This window comes from Cervus canadensis, chromosome 20, assembly GCF_019320065.1.
Source record: "Cervus canadensis isolate Bull #8, Minnesota chromosome 20, ASM1932006v1, whole genome shotgun sequence".
In the NCBI taxonomy this organism is placed as follows: domain Eukaryota; kingdom Metazoa; phylum Chordata; class Mammalia; order Artiodactyla; family Cervidae; genus Cervus; species Cervus canadensis.
The window spans coordinates 21,709,233-21,732,390 of record NC_057405.1 but is presented as its reverse complement, the minus strand read 5'-3'; the positions used below and the strand labels follow the sequence as shown (position 1 = coordinate 21,732,390).

At 43.8% G+C, this 23,158-nt stretch overlaps 1 protein-coding gene across 1 annotated transcript in view; it reads left to right on the top strand.

Annotated features, from left to right (window-relative positions):
* Positions 1-23,158, top strand: part of COL19A1 (collagen type XIX alpha 1 chain) — a 417,733-nt gene that overhangs the window by 367,903 nt on the left and 26,672 nt on the right. Inside the window, exons 40-47 of the mRNA XM_043439611.1 lie at positions 3,997-4,050; positions 8,493-8,537; positions 11,426-11,470; positions 11,572-11,634; positions 16,420-16,455; positions 16,590-16,634; positions 19,423-19,593; positions 21,330-21,396. Of these exons, the coding sequence (XP_043295546.1) occupies positions 3,997-4,050; positions 8,493-8,537; positions 11,426-11,470; positions 11,572-11,634; positions 16,420-16,455; positions 16,590-16,634; positions 19,423-19,593; positions 21,330-21,396 (526 nt within the window). The remainder of the gene's footprint in view (positions 1-3,996; positions 4,051-8,492; positions 8,538-11,425; positions 11,471-11,571; positions 11,635-16,419; positions 16,456-16,589; positions 16,635-19,422; positions 19,594-21,329; positions 21,397-23,158) is intronic.

Here is a 23,158-nt window from a genome sequence, read left to right as displayed (position 1 = left end):
GAAATTGCCCTGGGCTGGAAAGAGACACGTATACAGCTCCTGAGAAACAGGGCACTTTCTTCCAATAGGACTATTTTGATGATCATGAAAGTGGATCATGAAAGAAAAATATTAGTGGATCAAGAAAGAAAAATATTTATTGAAAAGAAATTCTTTAAGATCTCTGTCATATCTCCTAACAACAACAGAGATAGGAGCAGTTTATTTACTTTCACTGTCTGAGGCAGTTTTTCTGGAGGAGATTTGGTGAGCTGTGATAACCCCGTTTACTGGGAGTGATGTGTCGGGAGGTTAACCTCCGCCTGGGGAGAGATCTCGTCCTCCAGCCCCCGAAGGATGATGACTGTGGTCAGGCATTCTCCTCAACCACGAGGTGTCTCTGGAAAAGTTCTGCCAAATGCAGTTAGATTGCTTTTATTCCCTGGCTGACTTTCCTGTCATGTCCTTTACAAGCAGATGTTCTGTCCTTCATATTTCATTTCTCTGTACTTTGACCTTTGGATATATGCTTGAAACTCAGATGTACCTGAAACTGATACAAATTTTCAGAGCTCTTTCCACTGCCTGGAGAAGAGACTGAAGGCCCTTTTGTTTCAGTAGAGTTTGGTAAAGCTAGATGAATAAATTTTAAACAAGCAGTACAGCCATAAAAAGCAGTCTTTTCACATCTAAATACATTTTCAAAGGAGATGCATGAAAGAGCTATTTTTTTCTTATTAGGCAATTACAAGCTGATTTGTTTTCCCCTAAACTCATGATTTAACCCAGTTAGAAGCATTTTCCAAATGTGTCATGTGGGAGCTTCCTTTGTTTTGTGACTCATGCTGTGCTTTCTGTAACATTTTTAATGCTTTCATCCACTATATCCTCCATTCTAATTTCAATCTTCTTTCATCTTATTGATAAAAATTTCCTCTTGGTCTTTCCTTCTCACACTCACACACACAAACATCCCTTCTGGATCATGTAGAGCACATAAGCTTCTCACTGCCTTCCCTGAAACACCAAAGTTTTTTCATTAGGAACTGTAGTTTAAGGTGAGAAAGCTCTTTTAAAAGTACAATAGTAAAGGATAAGTTATAATTCATTTGGATTGGAAAGTGGGTGGTAACAAAAATGTGGACAGATGTGAGTAGAATCCAAAGAGATGAGACTTTGATTTTTTTTAGCTGCAACAAAGGATAAAGAATAAAAACCAAGTGAAGGATATTCCTTGCTTTTATTTATTTATTTATTTATTTTTGTTCCTTGCTTTTAGAGACATGAATTAAGTGGGTAAAGCACAAAATTGGAATCATAAAATATGAAATTAACAACTGTGTCATCCTTCAGGTTTATCTTAGATAAATCTTTAGATTGTTCCTTTGGAATTCATGTTACCAGTTGCCCCCGGGTAGAGAAATACTACCTCATAGTACAGAGATAAGCCAAGAATGGTGGAGTCACAGGCCACTGAATGAAATGAAATGAAAGTCGTTCAGTCGTGTCCGACTCTTTGCGACCCCATGAACTATACATTCCATGGACTTCTCCAGGCCAGAATACTGGGGTGGGTAGCCTTTCCCTTCTCCAGCAGATCTTCCGACCCAGGAATCAAACCAGGGTCTCCTGCATTGCAGGCCGATTCTTTACCAGCTGAGCTGCCAGGTCACTGAATAGAAAATGGAAAACCCCCTTGGGGCTTTGGGGGAAGATTTACTCTTCCAACTTCCTTCAAACCCCAGGCCACCAGACTTGCATCACTGTCTCTAATCTTCTCAGTGAAACTTTGCAGATAAAAATCACCCTTAATTGAATTTATTCTTTTCTGAGCTTATCTATTTAAGTCCCTTTGTATTCAATTTATAATTGGTTTTCAATTAAATATTTATTATTAGCTACTCTCAAACAAATGTCGATTGATTGGCTGAACACTGTCCAACCAATTCCTCTGTCCTAAGGATAACTGAGAATGTAAACAAAGAGAATCAAAAAGCTTATTTCCTTTGTCAATAACCCAAGGCCTCTATTACAGAGCTTCATTCAGAATAGAATCTAAGCACCTTTTCTTCTGATTAACAGGTTACATATTGGTAGATGTCTAAAAAGATTTTTGGAGCAAAGAAAGTATCCAGATCATATGCTTCTCATTAAGTATCTCATAATAAGGACAATATCATAACTCATAATAGGAGTTAGTGTTGGTGGTATTTTTGAAGTAGATTAGCATTAGGCATGCTAAAATACATTTACAGAAAATGAACTTGGAGAGCTACATTTTCTATATGATTATGTTTAAAGCATCCAGTGTCCTGAGAAAATATTTGTAGTTAACATTAATTCATGGGTCACAGCAAACTGTGGAAAACTCTTAAAGAGATGGGAATACCAGACCACTTTATCTGTCTCCTGAGAAACCTGTATGCAGATCAAGAAGCAATAGTTAGAATTGGACATGGAACAATGGAGTGGCTCAGAATTGGGAAAGGAGTACATCAAAGCTGTTTATTTAACTTACATGCAGAGGACATCATGCAAAAAGCCAGCCTGGATGAACCACAAGCTGGAATCAAGATTGCCAGAAGTATCAACAACCTCAGATAAGCAGATGATACCACTCTAATGGCAGAAAGTGGAGAGGAACTAAAGAGCCTCTTGATGAGGGTGAAAGAATAGAGTGAAAAAGCTGGCTTGAAGTTCAACGTTAAAAAAAACTAAGATCATGGTATCCGGTCCCATCACTTCATGGCAAATAAAAGGAAAAAACAGATTTTATTGTGACAGATTTTATTTTCTTGGGCTCCATGAAACTAAAAGAAACTTGTTCCTGGGAAGGAAAGCTATGACAAACATAGACAACATATTAAAAAGTGGAGACATCACCTTGCTGACAAAGATCCATCTAGTCAAAGCTATGCTTTTTCCAGTAGTCATCTACGGATATGAGAGTTGGACCATAAAGAAGGCTGAGCCCCGAAAAACTGATTCTTTCCAATTGTGTTGCTGGAGAAAGACTCTTGAGAGTCCCTTGGACTGGAAGGAGAGCAAACCAGTCAAGTCTAAAGGAAATCAACCCTGAATATTCATTGGAAGGACTGATGCTGAAGCTCCAGTACTTTGGCCATGTTATATGAAGAGTTGACTCATTGGAAAAGACCCTGATGCTGGGAAAGATTGAAAGCAAAATGAGAAGGGGGCGACAGAGGATGAGCTGGTTAGATAGCATCACTGACTCAATGGACATCAATTTGAGCCAACTGTGAGAGATAGTGAAGCACAGGGAAGCCTGATATGCTGCAGCCCATGGGGTTGCAGAATTGGACACGACTTAGTGACTGAACAACAACAATCAACCCACTTAGTCTCTTAATTTAAAGCCCCTAATGTTAATTGTTATAAGTTAGCAGCTTCTTTCACCCTAACCTTTCTGAATGGGTTCCTTGAGGACCTAAAGTCAGCTGTGACCATACACCAGTATATGAAACAGATTTTTTTAGCAGAAAGGCTTACTCATCTCCTCTCAGTGACCCGTCAGCAGTGACTGCCTCTGGGGCTGTCCTCTGAAGCGCCCACAATTCATGTCCAGCTCCAGGGAGTATTGAGGGATGATAAACTTTGGTTTGAGAGCTCCATCTTTAGTCTTGTTTTCTGACAATCTAGAAGCCTTAGGTACCTCACAAACGCAAAGTTTATTAAATCCCAGCCTTTTCTTCCATTTCTTATTGAAGTTGGAGTTATCACTGACTAGAGGAATTCATTCAGAGAAGATTCTTAGTCAGAATAACAACAATTAGAAAAAATATATACTTCAGGGAATAGCTTTATTTTCTGACTATTTTCAAATACCAAAAGCAAGAATACAGATGCTTGAAAATAGAGCATTCTGTTTACTTGCTAAATTACCAATCAATGTTTGAGTACTTTCTAGGCAAAAAAATAAAAAACCCTTGCTTTTGAAATCAATGATTTAAAAACCTTTGATTGTTGCTTTTGTGTTCTTATGTTCATATTTAACAGGGAGAACCTGGTGCAATGGGATTGCCAGGACTAGAAGGATTTCCTGGTATAAAGGTAAGTGCAAGGTTAAGCGTGTGTTCACCAGTTCAACATTCAAAAATGTTTATTGAGCACCTACCATTGGACCAGAAACTCTTTTAGGTTTGGGGATACCTAAGAGAACAAAATAGACAGAAATCTCTGTCCTTGTGAAAATTATGTTTTAAGCAGGGAATACAGAAACTAAGAGAATAAGTACAAATAATTAATAATATTGTTAGTAAGTGCTGTGGAAAGAAAGAAAAAGTAGAGGAGATTAAAGGGATCAGGAGTGTGGAAGGGGAGAGTGTGGTTTTAAATCAGGTGGTCTGAGAAATCAGGAGCTAAGCAAAGACTTGGAAGCAGTCGGGGGATGGAGGTGGTCAGTTAGCTAAGCCCCTGAAGCCAGAAGGAAGAGAGTTCCAGGCAAGGTGAGTAAGTTCTTGAGATGTAATGTATAGCACAGTGATGCTAGGTAACAATACTAAACTGTATGCTTGAAATTTTCTAAGTGTTCTCAACACACACACCCACACACACAGTGACCTGTGAGGTGACGGAGATGTGAATTAGCTTAATTATGGTGATCATTTACCGATATATATGTGTATCACATCATCAAACTGTACACCTTAAATATAAACAACTGGAAAAAGAAGGCCTTACATGCCCTGAGACAGGAGCATTCCTGTACATTCAGGGAGACCCGGGGAATGAGTGAGGGGAGCATGCTAGGAGATGAGGTCAGAGAGGTGGGGTGGAGGTGAGGGGCAGGTGAGGTGAGCACCCTGCCCAGCAGTGCTGCTCGCTGGCCCGTGGAGGTCCAGGGCCAGTCTGCAAGTTTTGTCATGGGTTTGGAGGCAAGGTAAGCACAGAGATTGAGAGCAAGCATTAAAAAACTTGACTTTTGACATTGCCATAATATCCAAACATGTGATCCACGTTGGTTCATGATACATTAGAAAATAAATAAGCAAGTAAAGTGGTCCTTCACCACAGATAGTTTGAGAAGCACTAATTAATAAAGAGGCTTATCAGCCATCGTAAAGACTTTCTCTTTCACTCTGAGTGGTGGTTTCTGAGTAGAAAAGTGACGGACCTGCAACTGGAGTGTAAGGAAGGCTCCTCTGTCCACGGGATTCTCCAGGCAAGAATACTGGAGTGAATTGCCAGGCTCTCCTCCAGGGGATCTTCCTGACCCAGGGATCGAACCCATGTCTCTTACATTTCCTGCATTGGCAGGCGGGTTCTTTACCGCTAGCACCACCTGGGAGCCCCATGAGACAGGGAAGGCACAGACTGTTCCCATATATGGGGCAGTGGTGTCGGCTCAGACAAGAGCAGAATCAGTGGAGCTCATGAGGAGGCTGAGGCTCTGGACATGTTGTGGATGAAGGGCAATATGACTGATGGCATGTAGGTCTAAGAGAAGAGTCAGGGATGGCTCCACGGTGCTTGACGTGAGCACCTGAGATGATGGCATGTTATCAGCAGAAATGAGGGAAACTCTACACAGAGTCTGTTCAGAGAGGGTAGGATGAGAATGATCCATAGTATAATTTTGGATGTGGGACCAATTATGGGAATTATCTACTAGACAGCATAGTGGGGGTCCTGGAGTAGGCGGTACAATAGAAAAGTATAGAGTTTAAAAAGAGGTCTAAGTGCAGATATAAATTGATTGTGTAAGCCTATAGGTGCTATCTGAAAGTCAAGAGGCTGGATAAGATCACCAAGAGAATGACAGTACATTTTTTTAAAAGAAAAAAGGATCATGGACTGAGCCTTGAAGCCCTCCAATATTAAGATCAGGAAGAAAGCAGGGGGTGAGCAAAGGAGACTGAGATGAAGGGACCTGAGAAATAAGAGGAAATGTTGGTGCCCTGGAAATCAGCGAAGACTGTGTATAGAAAAGAGTGATCATCTGTCTCATATCCTGCAAATAGGTCGAGTAGGATGGCCATGTAGGAACCGTTCACCAGAGCAATGATTACTGTTTCACTGTGGTGGTAAGAAAAATTTCTGGACTTGAATGGTCTAAGAGAGAATGACCAAAAAAAAAAAAAGATTTAGACAAAGCGAAAACAATGCTCAAGGACTTTTGCTGCAAAGAAGAGTAAAGAAACAGGCCAGCAGCTACGGGAGGAAGCAGGGCTAGGTTCCATAAAATAGATTTTAAGACCACAGAAGTAGCAGACAGTTTCTAGGCTAAAGGAAAGGTCTGGTTTAGTAAAGGGGAAGGAGTGAGGAGATAGGAGGAGAGGGGAGAAGTGCTGGAGCGGCATCTTTAGTAGCTAAGAGGGAAGGGACCTGGGGCATAAATGCAGGGCTTGGCTTCAGAGAGGAGCCCAGATAGTTCATCTGTGGTAGCTGGTTGGAACCAAAGTACAGGGGTACAGGAGCGGGGACACGGGCACGTGAATTGATTGGAGTCTACAGAAGTTCTTTCCTGATTGCTTCAGTTTTCTCAGAGGTGGAGGATCAAGATCTCATCTGAGAGTGAGGTAGGGAGAAGAGTTTGAAAGTTTGAGGAAAAGGTCTGCTGCAAGAAGGCAAGTCCAGGAACCACAGAGTATGGTGACTGAGCAGAAGCCCCTCGAGACTCATGGTCATGAACTGAAGTGAGACCAGTCGGTGAGATTGCGTCTGTGTGCACAGAGAGGAGGGGAGCTGGGTTTAAACGAGCTCCCATTTGAACAAATAAGTGAGAGAAACGAGGATGGGACCGTGAGCCAGCAGTGTATTGGGAGTGCTTATAACCAGTGACCATGGGATCCAAACTAGATAAATAAGCTAGAGGGGCCATCTAGGGAGTGACGGAAAATGAAAACTTTTCTACTAGGTGGATTAGAGGTCTTTGTGACATCAAAGTTTTGGGGAGTTCGAGGTACTCAAGGGCATGATTTACAGTGATGGAAGATGGTGGTCCAAGGTTGGAATGCAGGCAGTGCATTACAGAGAGACATAGTTATTGTTTTTGACAAGGTCTCAGGTATAATTATGGAAATAAGAGTTCTGCCAGATAATTAAATTAGACTGGTTCGAAGTACTGTGAGACCCAGTCGTTGGAAAGACCGTATTCTCAGACAGGAGCCCTCTTAACTTCATCGTTATCAGATATGCAGGTATTTCCATTGAATGAAAAGCCCCAGCACATTCATTTCCAGGGTAAAAACCCTGCAGTTTAAAAGAGCAGAGTGGAACTGAGGACTCCCTGTTTCGGTCCTTCACCCATTTTTCTACTAGTTCTTTTTTTTTTTTGACTGTAGCTATGGTTTATATAATTAAGACACTACTTCTATATTATATGATGGAGGCTTTATCCTAGTTGGTCCTTGCCTTTCAGTTTTATGTTTAATCTTACAGAATTTATATGGAGTATAATGTAAAGAGAGGAATTAGACTTTTTCCAAGAAATTATTTAATTATTAGCACTATTTGTTGAATAATACAGCCCTTTCTTTACTAAAACCCTATTATAAATGTTGGTCTGTTCCTGAAGTTTCTGTTATATTGCATTGATATACTGCTTAATCTTGGGCCAATATTCCATATTTCAGTTATTATAGCTTTATTGCATGCTGAAATATGGTATTGCTAATGTCGTTATTATTCTTCTTTAACTTTTCCTCTTATCCTCAAATATATTTATTATCCCAAGTGAACTTTAATATCATTTGATCAAGCTGCAATTTGTAAAAATTGCATTAAATTTATAAATTAGTTTGGGCGCAATGACACCTTTACAACGCTGTCTTGCCCTCCAAGAGCAAAACATCTCTCTCCATTTAATCAAATCTTCTTTTATGTCCCTCAGTGAACTTACGAAGATTTTTAATGTCTACTCTGCCCAACAAAAATTGCCATTTTACTGCCCCATATATAACCATAAGTATTTTTAGCCTTGTCAGCTTTCTCTAAAATACCACATTGCCTTTGGAAAAAAGGTTGAGTCATTCCACTGTTCAGAGAAATTCCAGGGGTCTTATTGGACTCATGAGGAGAAACCACAAAATCCTTAGTTCTAAACACATTCATTTTAACCCTACATCCAATGAGACAAGTCTATTGAAAGCTTTTCAGAAGACATTCAAGGCCTTAGTCTTTTAATTATTGGTCATAAGTTACTTTTGAATATGTGGAATAAAAGTATTGGCTAATTTTACCTGTAAGTATTATGGGGTTCTGTCTTAAAGATTAGGTTAACAGAAATGATACCGTGAATGCTTGTTTTCATTAGTACTATTATTTGCTTTGGTATTATGGGAAAAAAGAGAGAGAGAAGTCTTTAGTAGGTTCCACTGGCTGCAGTTCTTATTTTGTCCTTTCCCCATCTGGCCTCTAGCTTCACACCAGTTAATATCGACAGTTTATAAATTCCGAAGAGAAGCTTTACCAAATCCAAATTAGCATTTGAGCATCAGTGTTAGCAGTGGAGATTGTGTAGGTTGATTCTAAGCAGCACATGTTTTTTCCAGGGAGATCGAGGGCCGGCAGGTCCCCCGGGAGCAGCAGGAATCTCGGTGAGTTCCGTCTATCTCATGTTGTTCTCACAGGTACCAACCGCCAAAAGGGCTGGGAGCACTGGCTGACTCCTGAAACTCCCAGTTTAAGAAACAGAACCCAAAAAGTTTTTTTAAACCCACCTGTTTCTCTCCCACCTCAAGAACGCTCCTGTCTTTATTTTCATCTTTTAAACTTTTTCCTTTGTTTTTTTCTTCCCAACTCAACTTTCACGTGGGGAGGGAAAGCCCATTACCTGTGCCAATGCATCAGTACCACACAGGTCTGAGAAACTTGTTGGGTTTCTCTATTCTTGTAATATTTCAAGGTTTCTTAATCTTCAGAAGGCAAAGTTCGCATCCTCAGGCAATGTGCTTCAGTATCTTCGTATTAAGCTGCCATCTGCCTGAGTTTTCCCTCAGCCTGGTGTTATTAGCGGAGCTTTATTGCTGCTAATGTTTCCTCATAAACTAGCCCTTTAAGCCTCTCAATCATTTTTGTTGCTCTCTGGTGTCAAATGTTTTAAATCTCATCAAGGTCTTTTCAAATGAATAGGAAGTGCACCAGGAAAGGTTAAAATCATTTCTCGGGGCCCTGGGGATCATTTTGATCTTCATTCATGATGCGCTAATTAAAATTTTGTGGTCAGGCTTTATGAATAAGAGCCCATTTATCCTCACCAGGTGCCCTGCAGGGTGAGTTAGGGTAGGAAAGTCAGTGGAAGCCCTGTGCTTCAATCACAGGGACGTGAGGAAGACAAGAAAGGGCCCTGCCATCTCTGCACCACCCACTGACCTCTGCCAACACCCACCAGCACCCAGAGCCTCCCAATAACTCCCCCCATCCCTCAAAAGGCGAGCAGCCACTCTGCTTCCCTCTGTCTCATTGCTGAACCTAACAACAAAAAATAAAGACCCGTCCACACGGCAAACCCCCCAGTGCCCTTGTCTATAAAATCCCATGGGCAGAGGAGCCTGGTGGGCTGCAGTCCATGGGGTGGCAAAGAGTCGGGCACGACTGAGTGACTAACACACTCCATAGAGAGGCATCCTGTATGCAGGATGACACCCCCTTCCTTACCTGTTTTCGGTCAAGTCCTGAAGTGACTTAGCAGCAGCAGTCCTAGTGTGATTGTAAAAGTCACATGAAAATATTTTATTTAGCAAGCACTGCAGAGTTTTTGTGGTTCAGTCACTAAGTCCTGTCTAACTCTGCGACCCAATGAACTGCAGCACACCAGGCTTCCCTGTCCTTCACTATCTCCTGGAGTTTACTCAAATTCATGTTCCTTTGAGTCAGTGATACCACCCAAGAATTTTTATACCAGAAAGCATTCTTCTTAAAAACTGGCTCACACTTAATCCTGTTCCTCCCCAGCTCCCTACTGTTCCTAGCAACATATTTGTACTTGCCTTTGGGATCACCTTGGGTCCCCTTACAACCTGCATCTCTCATATTCACACCCCATTTTTGTTTCCCTAAGGCATGGTGAAGTGTAATGCCCTACTGTATTCATCCAGGTGGGACTCTAAATTATGTTCAACTAAGTCTGCCATAAAAGGAAAAATACTAGCAACCACTGAAGTATTTAAAAGATCAGTGACAGACTCAAAAGACAATCCAAATGAATAATTCCAAGAATGTTTTTGAAGGATGCAGCATGATTGAAATTAGAGGCTGCCCTGCCACTTGTTTGGATAGATCTAATACATTTACCTAAAATGCAGTTTTCATATCTCATCATTAAGAAGATTAACTGACAGTTACAAAAATGGGGAAGGGTTAAAAAAATGCATGCTATATATATAAAAACTGGCTATAAAAAAAGTTTAAAAACTGTTACTTTAGTTTTTATAACTGGACCTTACTCTGGCTCAGACAATGAAATAGTTCAAAGATTCTGGAAATAGCTACACACCAGTGTGAGTGTACTCAATACCACTGAATTGTACACATAAAATGGTTAAAATGGTAGATTTCCCGTTATGTATGTTTCACCACAATTAAAAAAAAACTTTTTTAAGGTGATGGTTCTGGTTGAAGCAGGGATGTTCCACTTGCTCTGCACATCACAGACCTCTGCTGAGAACCAGAGGGCCCAGCCCTGCTCCGCCTAGAAGTCTGTCCCTTCCTATTGTGTAAACAGGCCATCCAGGGCCTTCCCGTGGCCTTCCTCCCCTCCCTTCCAGGAGGGCAGGTGCGTACCAGGGGCACCGTGCCCTCCCCAGGTGCTCTGAGGTCCCTGCTGGGGCTGCCTGGCCTTTGGGATCTTCATCTGGAGCTCCAGGCGCGAGTTCCCTGCGCCCCTGAGTCCATGCCAAGGCCCTTTCGACACTGGCTTTCTCAGCTCTAACACATGCCCCAACTCAGGTCCACGAGATTTCAGGAGCTCCTGCCGCAGTTGGGCCATGGGGGCCCAGGATGCTATCTCAGGCCTGCGTCTGCCTCCCTTCACCACTCAGCCATCACTGACCTGCCAAGGGGATGCCAGCAAGTAGAGAAGAAGCCCAGGTTTCCTTCCCTGGAAACCTGCTGGGATTTCTGTGGTCTCAGCCCCACACCAACATCCCCACCCACATGAGGTTCAAGGGGCGGGAGGTGGCTCCTCAAGGACAGGCTCCTCAGGCCTGGCCTGGACACTTGGGCTCGGCCCACTGCTACCGGCGCTGGTCCGTCTCCCACTCCGCTTTTTCCCAGTGGTCTCTGGTGGGCACCCACACACGCACTGAGGGACTGCCTTCCTGTCTGCACGGTGGAGTGTGGTCCCCAGACTCTGTCCAGCGGGGGTGGTGCACCAGTGCAGAGCCACACCTGCAGCACAGGTGCTAACATGCGGGTGTGGAAGGAAAACATGTGGCCTTGTTCAGTAATTTAGCACCTAACATTTCCTGGTGATCTGATTCCTCAGGGGAAGCCCGGAGCCCCAGGCCCCCCAGGAATTCCGGGAGAACCGGTGAGTTCCTGTTTCTTCCTTGGCGGTTGTCCTTATGTTGACTGCATGCAGTTCTAAAGCTTTTCTTGGCAACTGATGTTTGTCTGTGGACATGTCTACAGGGGGAGAGAGGCCCTGTTGGAGACGTAGGTTTCCCTGGACCAGAGGGACCCTCAGGAAAGCCTGTAAGTCTTTTTCATTATTTAAAATTTGCCTGTTTAAGAAAAGTTCTCAGCATTGCCTCTTTACTTGTCACCTCAGAAAGTGAGATTTGAATACAAAGTTTCTGAGGAAGTGTGAGCAGGTCTGCCAATGGCTTCTTGGGGTGTGGTTCTCCCTGAGGGCCCAGCTCCCTGTGAATAAGTCTTAAATCACCATGGGAACAGTGAGGCCTTTTATTTTAAGTGTCAGGAAATTAGACTCATTATTTCTTAGGTCTACTGTTCTCAGCCGAGTGAAAAGTGAAATGGCCTGTCATATCCTGAAATATGCAGACTTGCAGATTTAACACCTGTGTGTGGAGCTACAGTAGAAAGAGGCTCTGTCTCAGGTTCCCTCCTTTATCTGTGGACTTGTCCTTACACCTTTGTTAATCACTGCCAAATGCATCACCCACTCATGTCCTAAAAGAGCTCTTGGCTACTGAGACATAATATTGATGTGACGTTGTAACAATCATTCTGATTAATTCAGTTCATTCAACATATGAAGCAGACAGAACATATTCAGTTCACTCAGCCCATCCCTGCCATGGGCTAAGGGTGTGCTGGGCCCTGAGGGAGGGGATAGATAGAGGAATAGACAGGGTGCTCTTTATAGACGTCCCTGCTCCCTCTGCTGGTTTCTGTACCATGGATTGGGTGGGAACAGGTTGTTGTTAGGAGATGGGGTGGCTGAAGGTGACCAAACAGCACAGAATTCAGGAGGCTGCTCCGTCCCTGTGAAACCTCAGGGTCGGGGCATTCCCTGGCCACCATCTCCCCAGAGGAGCAACGTGAAAAAACCGGAAGGATATGCAGTTTAGAGTCAGGGAGATCTGGGTTTGCGATATGACTCCAAGGGTTTGTGAGTCACTGAGGTAACATGACATGGTGCGATGTCCAGTGCCCGCCATGGAAGGTGGTCCGTTAACACTTGTCTCAATCTCCACCTCCTCTCCCCCGCCTTTTACCAACTCCCCATCCCAACCCCTGTAAGGCTCTCTGAAATGCCATCGCGTTCCCAGGGAGTTAATGCAAAAAGCAGTTTATTCAGACAGTGAATGCTTCTTGGACACCTATGACATGCCAGGCACTGTTCCGGGTGCTTGCAGCTCCTCGGATTTATACTCTAGTGTAGGGATACGAACCAGAAACAAACACGCATGGTTCAGGTAGAAGATGATCTAAGCAGGGTAAAGCCCTGGAGTAGCATTTCAATAGGGCGGTCAAGCAGGGTCCAGCATTGGCGCAAACCCTGTGTGATGGGAGAGCTCAAGCCATGGGGCGGTCAGGGAGACAGCAGGGATGGGGACATTGTTTCGAGAAAAAGGAAAGGCTAGCAGAGCCTGCTGCATTGAAGGAAGAGCAGAAGGGACAAAGTCAGGAGGAAGGTGAGCTGAAGGAGAGCAGGAGAGACATGGAGGGAGAGGCAGGCAGTGGCCGGACTGTGAGGAACTTCTGAGTCAGGGATGGAGTTCAGGTTTCATTTGAAGTCTGATGGAGACCCATTGGAGCATTTGTAGTGGGTAAGGAAATGACTGGGACTGCATTTTCGAGGACCACACTAACTCCTGCCTGGAGAGCCGACGATAGGGAGAAGGGTGGAAGCAGACAGAACCTTGAGGAAGCATTGCCATGATGTGTCTTGAAGGCAGAGCCATCAGTACTTGCTGATGGGCCAGATGCAGTGGGTGAGAAAGAGATACAGCAAAGCTGTGGTTTGGAGTCTGAGCAGCCTGGTCAGTGTGGTACATTTGGTGAGACCGGAAGGACGGGAGATGGGTGAATTTGGGAGGAAAAGCCAGGAGTTCTCTGCTGTAAAATGTTCATGTTGAAGCACTAGTAGACTGCTAAGTGGAAATGTCAAGTAAGTGGTGGATCCTTCTGGAATTAATGGAGAGGCCAGGACTGCAGAGACTGATTTGGGTCTTTCAACCTGAGCCTGGATGAAATGAGGTCACTGTGAACTGGGAAGAGAACAGAGCCATTAGGAGAGGCTCTGGCCGAAGGACTGAGAAGGGGCAGCCAGTGAGAGGTGGAGAAGGTCAGGCGAAGGAGAGTTCCTGTATGTCAAGGGAGCCAAGTGTTTGAGAGAATGGAGAGGAAACCGTATAGCAGAGTATCAAGGGAGCTTAAAATTCTCCCCTGGGTTTGGAAACGCAGGCATCACTGGGGGAGAGCGTACAGCATGATGGTATCGTGATAAGAATGACCTGGTTGAGAACTTTCCTTGTGGTCTAGTGGTTGAGAATCTGCCTGCCAGTGCAGGAGACATGGGTTCCATCCTTGATCTGGGAAGATCCCACGTGCCACAGAGCAACTCAGCCCACACTCTGAGCCGCAACTACTGAAGCGTGCATGCCTAGAGCCTGTGCTCCGCGGCAGCAGAAGCTCTGCAATGAGAAGCCTGTGTGCTGCTACCAGTGAGCGTCCACACACAGCACCAGAGGCCCATTCATCAATGAATGAAAAGTGAAAGTCGCTCAGTCATGTCAGACCTTTTGCGACCCCATGGACTACACAGTCCATGGAATTCTCCAGGCCAGAATACTGGAGTGGGTAGCCATTCCCTTCTCCAGGGGATCTTCCCAACCCAGGGATCGAACCCAGGTCTCCCGCATTGCAGGAGGATTCTTTACCAGCTAAGCCACAAATATAAAAAAAGAATGACTGTTGAAAGGAGGCACTGGAAGATACAAGAGAGTGGGCTCTGAGTCAGGAGAGAAGACTCACAAGTGGAAGCTGGTCTTCACAAGGAACAGGGCAGAACCTCCTTCTTAAGAGGAGGAAGGAGCAGAAGTCAGAGTTCTCATGAGCACAGGTGGGTGGGGCTGGAGGCAGAACGGTGAGTGGGTCCCCTCCTGCTGTTTTCTCCGTGAAGGATGCAAGTCATCACTGACCATGAGGAATGGGCTGGTAATGCTGGTAATGCTGGAGGTTTCATGAGACAGGAAAATAGGTGCAGGTACTTTTGGAAAGAAGCAGTCAAGTCGAGAAATATCGAGGGATTGCTTGGGAGCTGCTGCCACAGGTGCTGATCAGAACACCTGAGCAAGGGCCCCCCTTCTTCTTCAACCTCAGGCCACTGCTCAGACGCAAGTGTGTGGTAGATGGACACCTGAGTTAGAAAGAAGCGTAGGGGTCTTTCAGATAAGTGAAATGAGAGGGAGAAAGGTAAATCCATTGAGGTTTTTGTAAAAATTTCTGAAACCGGGACCTTCCCCACCCCCTACTGGTGATAAAGAACAAGTTAATAACATCTTCATAGAGAAAAGAGACAGGTTTCCCTGGTGGCTCAGTGGTAAAGAATCTGCCTGCAATGCAGGAGACCCGGGTGTGGTCCCTGGGTTGGGAAGATCCCCTGGAGGAGGGCCTGGCAACCCACTCCAGTATTCTGGCCTGGAGAAGCCCATGGACAGAGGAGCCTGGTGGGCTACAGTCCATGGGGTCGCGGGAGTTGGCCACGACTGAAGCAATGAAGCAGCACAAGCGGAGAAAAGTGAATGCATATGACAGTCACTAATGAATTATAAAAGACAAGAAACTATCTAGAAGTTTGTTCATTTTCTTGTATTGCTACCAAAAGCATGAATTACATTTTTACACCAGGTTTATCTTCTCTTATTCAAATGACATGGTTGTTTCTTTCACATTGTCTCCTTAACCAGCTTTATCTCTTCCTTGTGTTTCTGGATGGCATGAATCCTTAGAACGTGATGCTTCAGGCAACATGGTCTTAGTTAAAGTGCTCTAGGTAATTCCCAGGATTTTCAGGGAGCTTGGGGGACTGGGCTAGGTTCCCAACCCAGTGTGATTACAGCAGTGAAAACACTGTCGGGAGATCCATCCTTGTAGACTCCGTCCCAGCCCAGCGAAAGTCTCCCAGGCTTTGCAGAGGAGGGAGTCCCTGCGCCTGCCTGCTGCCGAGAAATCACTTCCTCGCCTTGGTCTCCCTCTTCAGGTCAAAGCTCAGAGACAAACCTGCTGTGGGTCTCTCAGTATCTGATGTGATCCTGAGTGCTTTCCCTCTTATACCTACCAGCCGGGGCTTCTCCTGGGCTCACGAATCTGCAAGCAGGACTAGGCTTTTTTATCAACTATGGAACTGCCTTGTAGAGTTTGAGAAGCTTCCAGTTTACTAAGAAGAAACCAGTATTTAATACTCTCAGAAAGCACAATTACGGATTTCTCACTGTCCTTTCATATTTTCCAACTGAAAAATAGCTGTTGTCTCTGGCTGACAGTTTATTTCATAGCAGGATCAGGCTGTAGCCATGTTATGAAATTTACCAAGCAACAACAGAGGTCATTTACTGAGAATGACTCTCTTTGGTAGGATAATTGTTGAAAGTGAACAATGAATATCATATACTGACCACCCAGCACCATGGGAAGTCTTCTTATTTCTCAGAATGGACCTAGTGGAATAAGTGAGGAAAACAACGCTGTTGACTATAGTAAGCTAGGCATTTTCTGTTATTTCCCTAAATTCCTAGTTTTAAGGCCATTATTTATCCTCACTTTGTGAGTGGAGAAGCTGATGCTATTAAGGTTAAGTAAATTGCCTGAAGTAAATGGAACTTGTAAGTTATAGAGTCAGAATTTAAACTTAGGGCAGATTCTGTCAATTTTGTTTTCTATTTCACCACACTGCCTCAACAAAATCTCAGTGGAGATATGATAAAGTCCTTGAAACTTTACCTTGTTGTTGCATTTAATTATTTCCGTTAATGCAGAATCAGAAATACTAACCATTATTTGTCTTTACAGGGAATAAATGGGAAAGATGGATTACCAGGTATTCAGGTATGGAAAATGCCATTAAAAATAAATGTTCTAATGCAAAACTACATCCAGATCACCTGCCAGAATTCCTGGTGGAGTCGACTGATGAGGAATCTTGGCATGCAGTGATTTTAGTGCTGACATTTGTTTTTCAGGGCATCATGGGTAAGCCTGGAGAGAGAGGCCCCAAAGGAGAACGGGTATGTACATCCCTACTATGACTGTTAAGTCCATCTCCACAGCTGCCCCATCGTTTGAATTACACCATGATATTTTTAGACCTGCTAGAAATCTCCTGATATGAAGAAACTTACCGTGTACGTGAGCCAGGATCTCTGCCAGGCATAAAACAGGGCCATTCAGGGACCCCGCAGTAGGTGATACGGTGTGGCCTTGATTCACAACTATGTCTGGTTTGTGATCCCAGTTTGGAAAGCTCCTATCAGCCTCCTGTGTCAGATACATGACCCACTGTACCCATCACCCATGTGCTTTTCACCTAGAGTAGGGTTTCTCCACCTCAGCATTGTTGATGTTTGGGGGCAATAATTCTTTGTCATCGGTGCGCATCCCGTGCTTTGTTAAGATGTTTAGCAGCATGCCTGGCCTCCACCCACTAGACGCTGTACCATCAGCCTCCCTCCAGAACTGTCGCCTTGCATTTCCACATGCCTCCCAGGGAGCAGAGGCATCGCTGAGGACACCCCCTCCCCCAGTCTGGAGGAATAATGCTTGGTTGAATAAGGGGCTGGGGTCAGAGGTAGAGAAAGACATATGGAGCTACCAGTAATGCCAGTTCTGGTGGTGGTTTTGGTTGTTGATATCAATGTTGCAACTTCCCATTATTTTCTCTAAGAAACCTTAACATTTTCTACTAGAATTGGATTTATTCCTCAGCCACAGGTTCCTTGAGCATTGTTATTTAGGGGTTCTAGTGAGGGCTTGGGTGTGGGGGGGTATGTTCTTATGTACTGGTGTCTGTTTTACTTATCCTTACACAAATAATCTGGCTTCCCTGGTGGCTCAGTGGTAAATAATCTGCCTGCAATGCAGGAGACCCAGGTTTGATCCCTGGGTTGGGAAGACCCCCTGGAGAAGGAAATGGCAACTCACTCCAGTGTTCTTGCCTGGGAAATCCCATGGACAGAGGAGCCTGGTGGGTCACAAGGGTCACATGGGGTCACAAGGGTCACATGGGGTCACAAGGGTCACATGGGGTCACAGGGTCACATGGGGTCACAAAGAGTCAGACATGACTTGATTATTGAACCACCACTGCCACCACACAAATAAGCCATGACAACTGAAGGAAATACAAACATAGAGAAACCACAAAGAAAAAAGAAAAAAGTCTACCTTATTTCACTACACAGAGATACGCACTATTGATATTTTGGACCTATTTCCATCTCACTGTTATACATAATGTAATATACACGTTTGCTTAATGCATCAATGCAAGTGAGCATATACTTGTTAAAAAAAATGGGTTCATACTTTTTGGTAAATGACTCTTTTCACCTAACATATGATGACCATCTTTCCATGTCAGAAAACCTAGATCCACACAGACCTTTTAGTGGCTATATGTTATTCCAATATTTGGATATACCTTTTCCAAGGTATTTGGAAAATACCTTGCCCCTTTTTCTGGGATATTTAGGTTCTTTCCAGTTTTTATAATAAACATCCTTGTACCTAAATTATAAATAATTTTAATTGTGTTTATTTTGCATATACTCAAGGTGTGCTAGTAGTTCTTTGGTTTCTTTCTTTTTTTTGTCTTATTCATCTCAGATATTTTTCCAAATGTGACCTGGGTTGATATACTTGTATGAGACATATTTTTATAACTAAGGCAGTAGAATTTAAATTAGGTCCAAATGATTTTCTTCTTTGTGCATGGCTTCATTCTATATCTCTTCATTTAGGATTAGATAGATCTCAGTAACTGTTCATTCATTTCATTATTTTTTAAATCAGGAAAAATAGAGTTTGAACTTTTGCAGAAGAATCACAAATAGAAGAATAACAGTAAAATATGGGGCAGGTTAATGCACCAATCTTTCATATTCAGTGTGATCATCACCTCCTGGAGCTGTGGAACTAATATTTGAAATGCGGAAACTGAAATATCTGCCAACATACACGCATATTCATTCATTTATATTCCATCTCTCTCTCTCCCTCCCTCTCCCTTGCTCTTTCATACTCTCACGCACAAACTTATACGTAGTAAACGCCTTGAAGGAAAAAGTCAGCATTAAAGAAACTTCTCAGATTCAAGAACATCTAATTTGTTACAGCATCTCATTCAATGAATTTTCTTATAGTTCATTTACATTATTGAATAAATGATCTCAGTAATGACCTTCCACCCCAGTCACCTGCTTTGAACATTCCCAAAGGCTGTTTTTTCTCACCTTCCTCAGTCATGTCCCTTTAGGACATAGAATGCACTCACACATACACACACACACAAGTGCACACACATGGGTAAAACATGAGTGCAGAAACCAACCCATAGAAACTAACAAAGACCAAACATACAGGAGAAAGCATAAAAAGAATAAAGTACCTGATTTAGGAGAGATTTTGAGCGTCCTGAAGCTTTTCCAAGTGGAAGCTTTCAGTGATGAACTCTTGTTAGCCATCGTCCTCTGTTATCGCAAAGGAGACCCAGGCCTGAAGTGGCGGCGCCACTGTGGACTTTGAGAAACGCCGTCAGTCTGGACTGACAACGGGGTGCAAGTTAGCTCGTCACTGACTTGGAGCTGAGTGCTTTCCGAGTGCCAAGTTAACTCACTTCTCAGCATCATCTATTCAGTGGATACTGCTAACAGCCCCCCTTAGGGACAGGAAGCAGGGTGCAGGGAGTTTAATCCACTTACCAAAGGCTCCACAGCTAACACATGCCAGTGTGAATCCAGAACCTTCGCTAACATGCTTCTAGAAGAGATCATCCTAATTCGTTTTTTTCCCTAACAGGGTGATCAGGGAATTCCAGGAGACCGAGGCCCACAAGGTGAACAAGGAAAACCAGGCCTTCAAGGGATAAAGGGGGCCATAGGTCCTGTGGGGCCCCCAGGAAACAAGGGCTCCCCAGGATCCCCTGGGCATCAGGGCCCGCCAGGCCTCCCGGGCCTCCCTGGCTCCCCGGTAAGTGGGCAGAGACCTCCTGGAGCTCCTGGCTGGGACTGCAAGTCATAAACCTTTCCAGATAAAATGAACCTAAGCTGGCCTCTACAAGCGCAGCAATCATGTCATTTACTTCAAGTGATGTGCCGGGTCCCATGCTGAGTACTCACTGAACATTCCCTCCTTAGATCCTCACGACTAACCTGAGAGGACAGGTGACCTCACCTTCCACCTTGACAAATGCAGAAGCCGAACTCTGACCTGTCCAGGCTCACAGTGATCTAGGGGTCAGACAGACCCAGCTCTGACCGACTCCAGGGCCTTGCCCTCAAATATGATCAATGGTAGCCCCTTCCACTACACTGAAAACACACATCTATTTATGTTAAACCTCCATTTTGTTGACTGTCAGAACAATGAATCTGCCCTGAGTGGTGCTTTGAAGTGGAAACCCATTGGCCCAAGAGAGTATCTGGCTAAGGAGGCCCGTATCTTTATAAGCATCCTCAGGAGGTGGTGGATGGCCATTCTGCAGAGGAACTGAGTCAGAGTATGTCCTCGTCAGGAAGAAAGGTGGGGGGGGCAGTCCTAGTGTGAGGCCAGAGAATGAAGGACATGCTGTCCCCTGATAGACAGTGAAGTCCAGAGATTGGGCCGAACTGGGCGTTCCCACCATACTCTCTCACCCACTCTCGCTGTGTTCTGCTCAAATCAAGCCTGAGCAACGAACTCTCAGTGCTGCGCCAGCCTGTGGTACTAGACACATCCATTCAAACAGTGAAAATGAAACTGTGAAGTCCCACAGAAGCTCTCACTCTGCGAACACATCATTCTGTCTTTAATGCCGCACAGTATCCCTGGATAGTAACCACCAAATACAAAGCAGAGTAACAACATACTTTGAAGCCTTAACCACTGTGAAAAATAATAGCTCCCTTTTAAAACTATCAAGGTCCTGAAATAAAACATCACTATTATAAATGTCAAGTGCTATTATAAATGTTAGGCTCTTGGTCAAATTCATGTAGATTTATTTGTAAAGGGGTTAAAAAGTCAGGTGGCATCATCTACATACTTCCCTTAACCAGACTCCACAGCATTTTCTATCAGGAAAATTTCAGACTTCCAGTGACCCATCACTTAAGAGTCCACCTGCCAATGCAGGTTTAATCCCTGGTCCGGGAAGATCCCACATTCCATGAAGCAGCTAAACCCATGTACCACAACTCGTGAGCCCATGTGCCACAGCTGCTGAAGCCTGTCTACCCCAGAGCCTGTGCTCCACACCAAGAGAAGTTACCAATGAGAAGCCCGAGCACCACAACTAGAGAGCAGTCCCCGATCGCCACAAATAGAGAAAGCCCACGCAAAGCAGTAAAGACCCAGTACGGCCAAAATTAAATAAATAAAAATTTTAAAAAGAAAAGAAAATCGCTGAATACAGGTTTGCTTGCAGTGTGTAAATTGCAAAATAAACTTGACCATGAAGTGGGTAAAACTTAGTAAGCTTTAGCTCATGAATGAAACATGTTAAAGAATCAGCCCAGTTAGAGTTCTCATCCTTTGAAGACACATAATAGAATCGGCTAGATATGGACTTTACAAGTATCCAGGGATTATTACAAAGGACAAAACTATTTTGCTTGATCAGTGGATCTCTACAAACGTTTCATGCATGCATGCCAACCCACTGCTTCTCTTCTTTATTCATTTGTGCTAGGTTCTGTATTAACAGACCTTTTCTTCCTCTTCTTTAGGCTGATGTGGTTTCATTTGAAGAAATAAAGAAGTATATTAATCAAGAAGTTCTGAGGATTTTTGAAGGTGAGGTTTGCTGAGTACACATTTCTGAATTGTCCCCGCTTCCTCCTTCCCCTCTGCTGTCGACAATCTCTCCAGCAACGTTCGTCCAAAGATGCTGTGCACCATCTGCCTTAAGAGGTGGCCTGTCCTAGGATGGGGCAGCTCAGATAGGAGCTTCTTACTCACATGGAGCTAAGTCTGCCTCCCTGTAAGTTCTCTCCTTATTCCTGGTCTATAGCCACCACAGGGAAAGGACCTTCTCTTCACACGACAGCCCTCTGAGTGAGCATCCGCAGTACCTCTCCTTAGTCTTCTCCTCCATGGAGCAAACATGTCCGGTTCCCCCACGTCATCGCCCTGGAGAAACGGCCCTCATTCTCCAGGAGTATTGTGACCAGGCAGAGGAAAGTGTCTTTAGATCTAGACCAGGTTCAGTGAACCATGGCCACCAGCCCTGTCTACCTGCCTCTCGTTGTTGTTATAGCCACAAGCTAAGAATTGATTCTACCTTTTTGGCAGATGGAAGGAGGTGTTTGCTTGCATGCCAAGTCGCTTCAGTCATGTCCAACTCTTTGCGACCCTATGGACTGTAGCCTGCCAGGCTCCTCTCTCCATGGGATTTCCCAGGAGGGGGTTGCCATTATCTCCTCCAGCTTCTCTTTTGTCTCCCACATTGGCAGGCAGGTTCTTTACCACTAGCGCCACCTGGGAAGCCCATGGAAGGAGGATACATTTCTAAATGTTTTTTTAATCAAAATAATATTTCATGACATGCGAAACGATCAGAAATTCAAACCTGTGTCCATAAATAGTGTCATAGGAGTGCAGTCACACTCCTTTCTTTATGTATTTTCTCTGCTCACTTTCATGCTGGACAGCAGGTTTAAGTATATGACAAGGACTGCGTAGCCTACCAGGCATCAAATATTTACTTTGTGACCCTTTGGCAAGAAGGCTTTCTGACCCCTGATTTAGACACTTCAATAATGCAGCCTAAGATAGTGTTCCTTAAAAAAAAGTGTCTGTATCACACTGTTGATTCATTTTGACTTTTAAGTGAACTAACAACCCTCCATCCACCTTATAGAAACTTTAAAAAAATTGAGTCTTTCTCATTATGCTTTGTGTTCATTTTTTAAATGTAAGTGTGTGATTTTTATGTCTATTTTTACTCAACTTCAAGTGATTCTCGTACATACATTGTTCCAACCTGAAAATATCTTTTGGAATCTTGTCTTGTTGTAGGGCAGGTTGCCTGACCCTCATAACTTTGTGTCATCTCCAAATTTCATAGGCACGTCATAATTTTTAATAGAAATGTTGAGTTAAAAGGATTAGATCCAAACACCATTGAGTTCCTCCTGCCCATTCGTAAAGCATCTATTTAATCTATTTTAGTGAGCTCTGTATCCAAATAGTTGTCTTAAAATCTAATCCACATTTCTTTATTTACAAGGATATTACATAATTTTGTCAAATGGTTTGCAAAACTCAAGATTATTTCCCTCAACTATGAGCTTAATAAGGTGAGAATTGCCTTTAGAAAATAAACCCACATTGGTTCATGGTTCCTGCTTTGCTAAGCTAAGTACATACACTGTTGAATTTTCCAGGGAGTAAGATTACAGGATACCCCAAGTTCATCTTAAGGCTTTCACTGCCAGCATGGAGTTATCATCTCTCCAGGAAGCCTGATTATTTTAAGCAGAAATTAGTAAGACAGAACAAAATGTCAGCACTTGAGTGGACATCATCTTATTTCACCTGAGCACTAGAGAGAGAG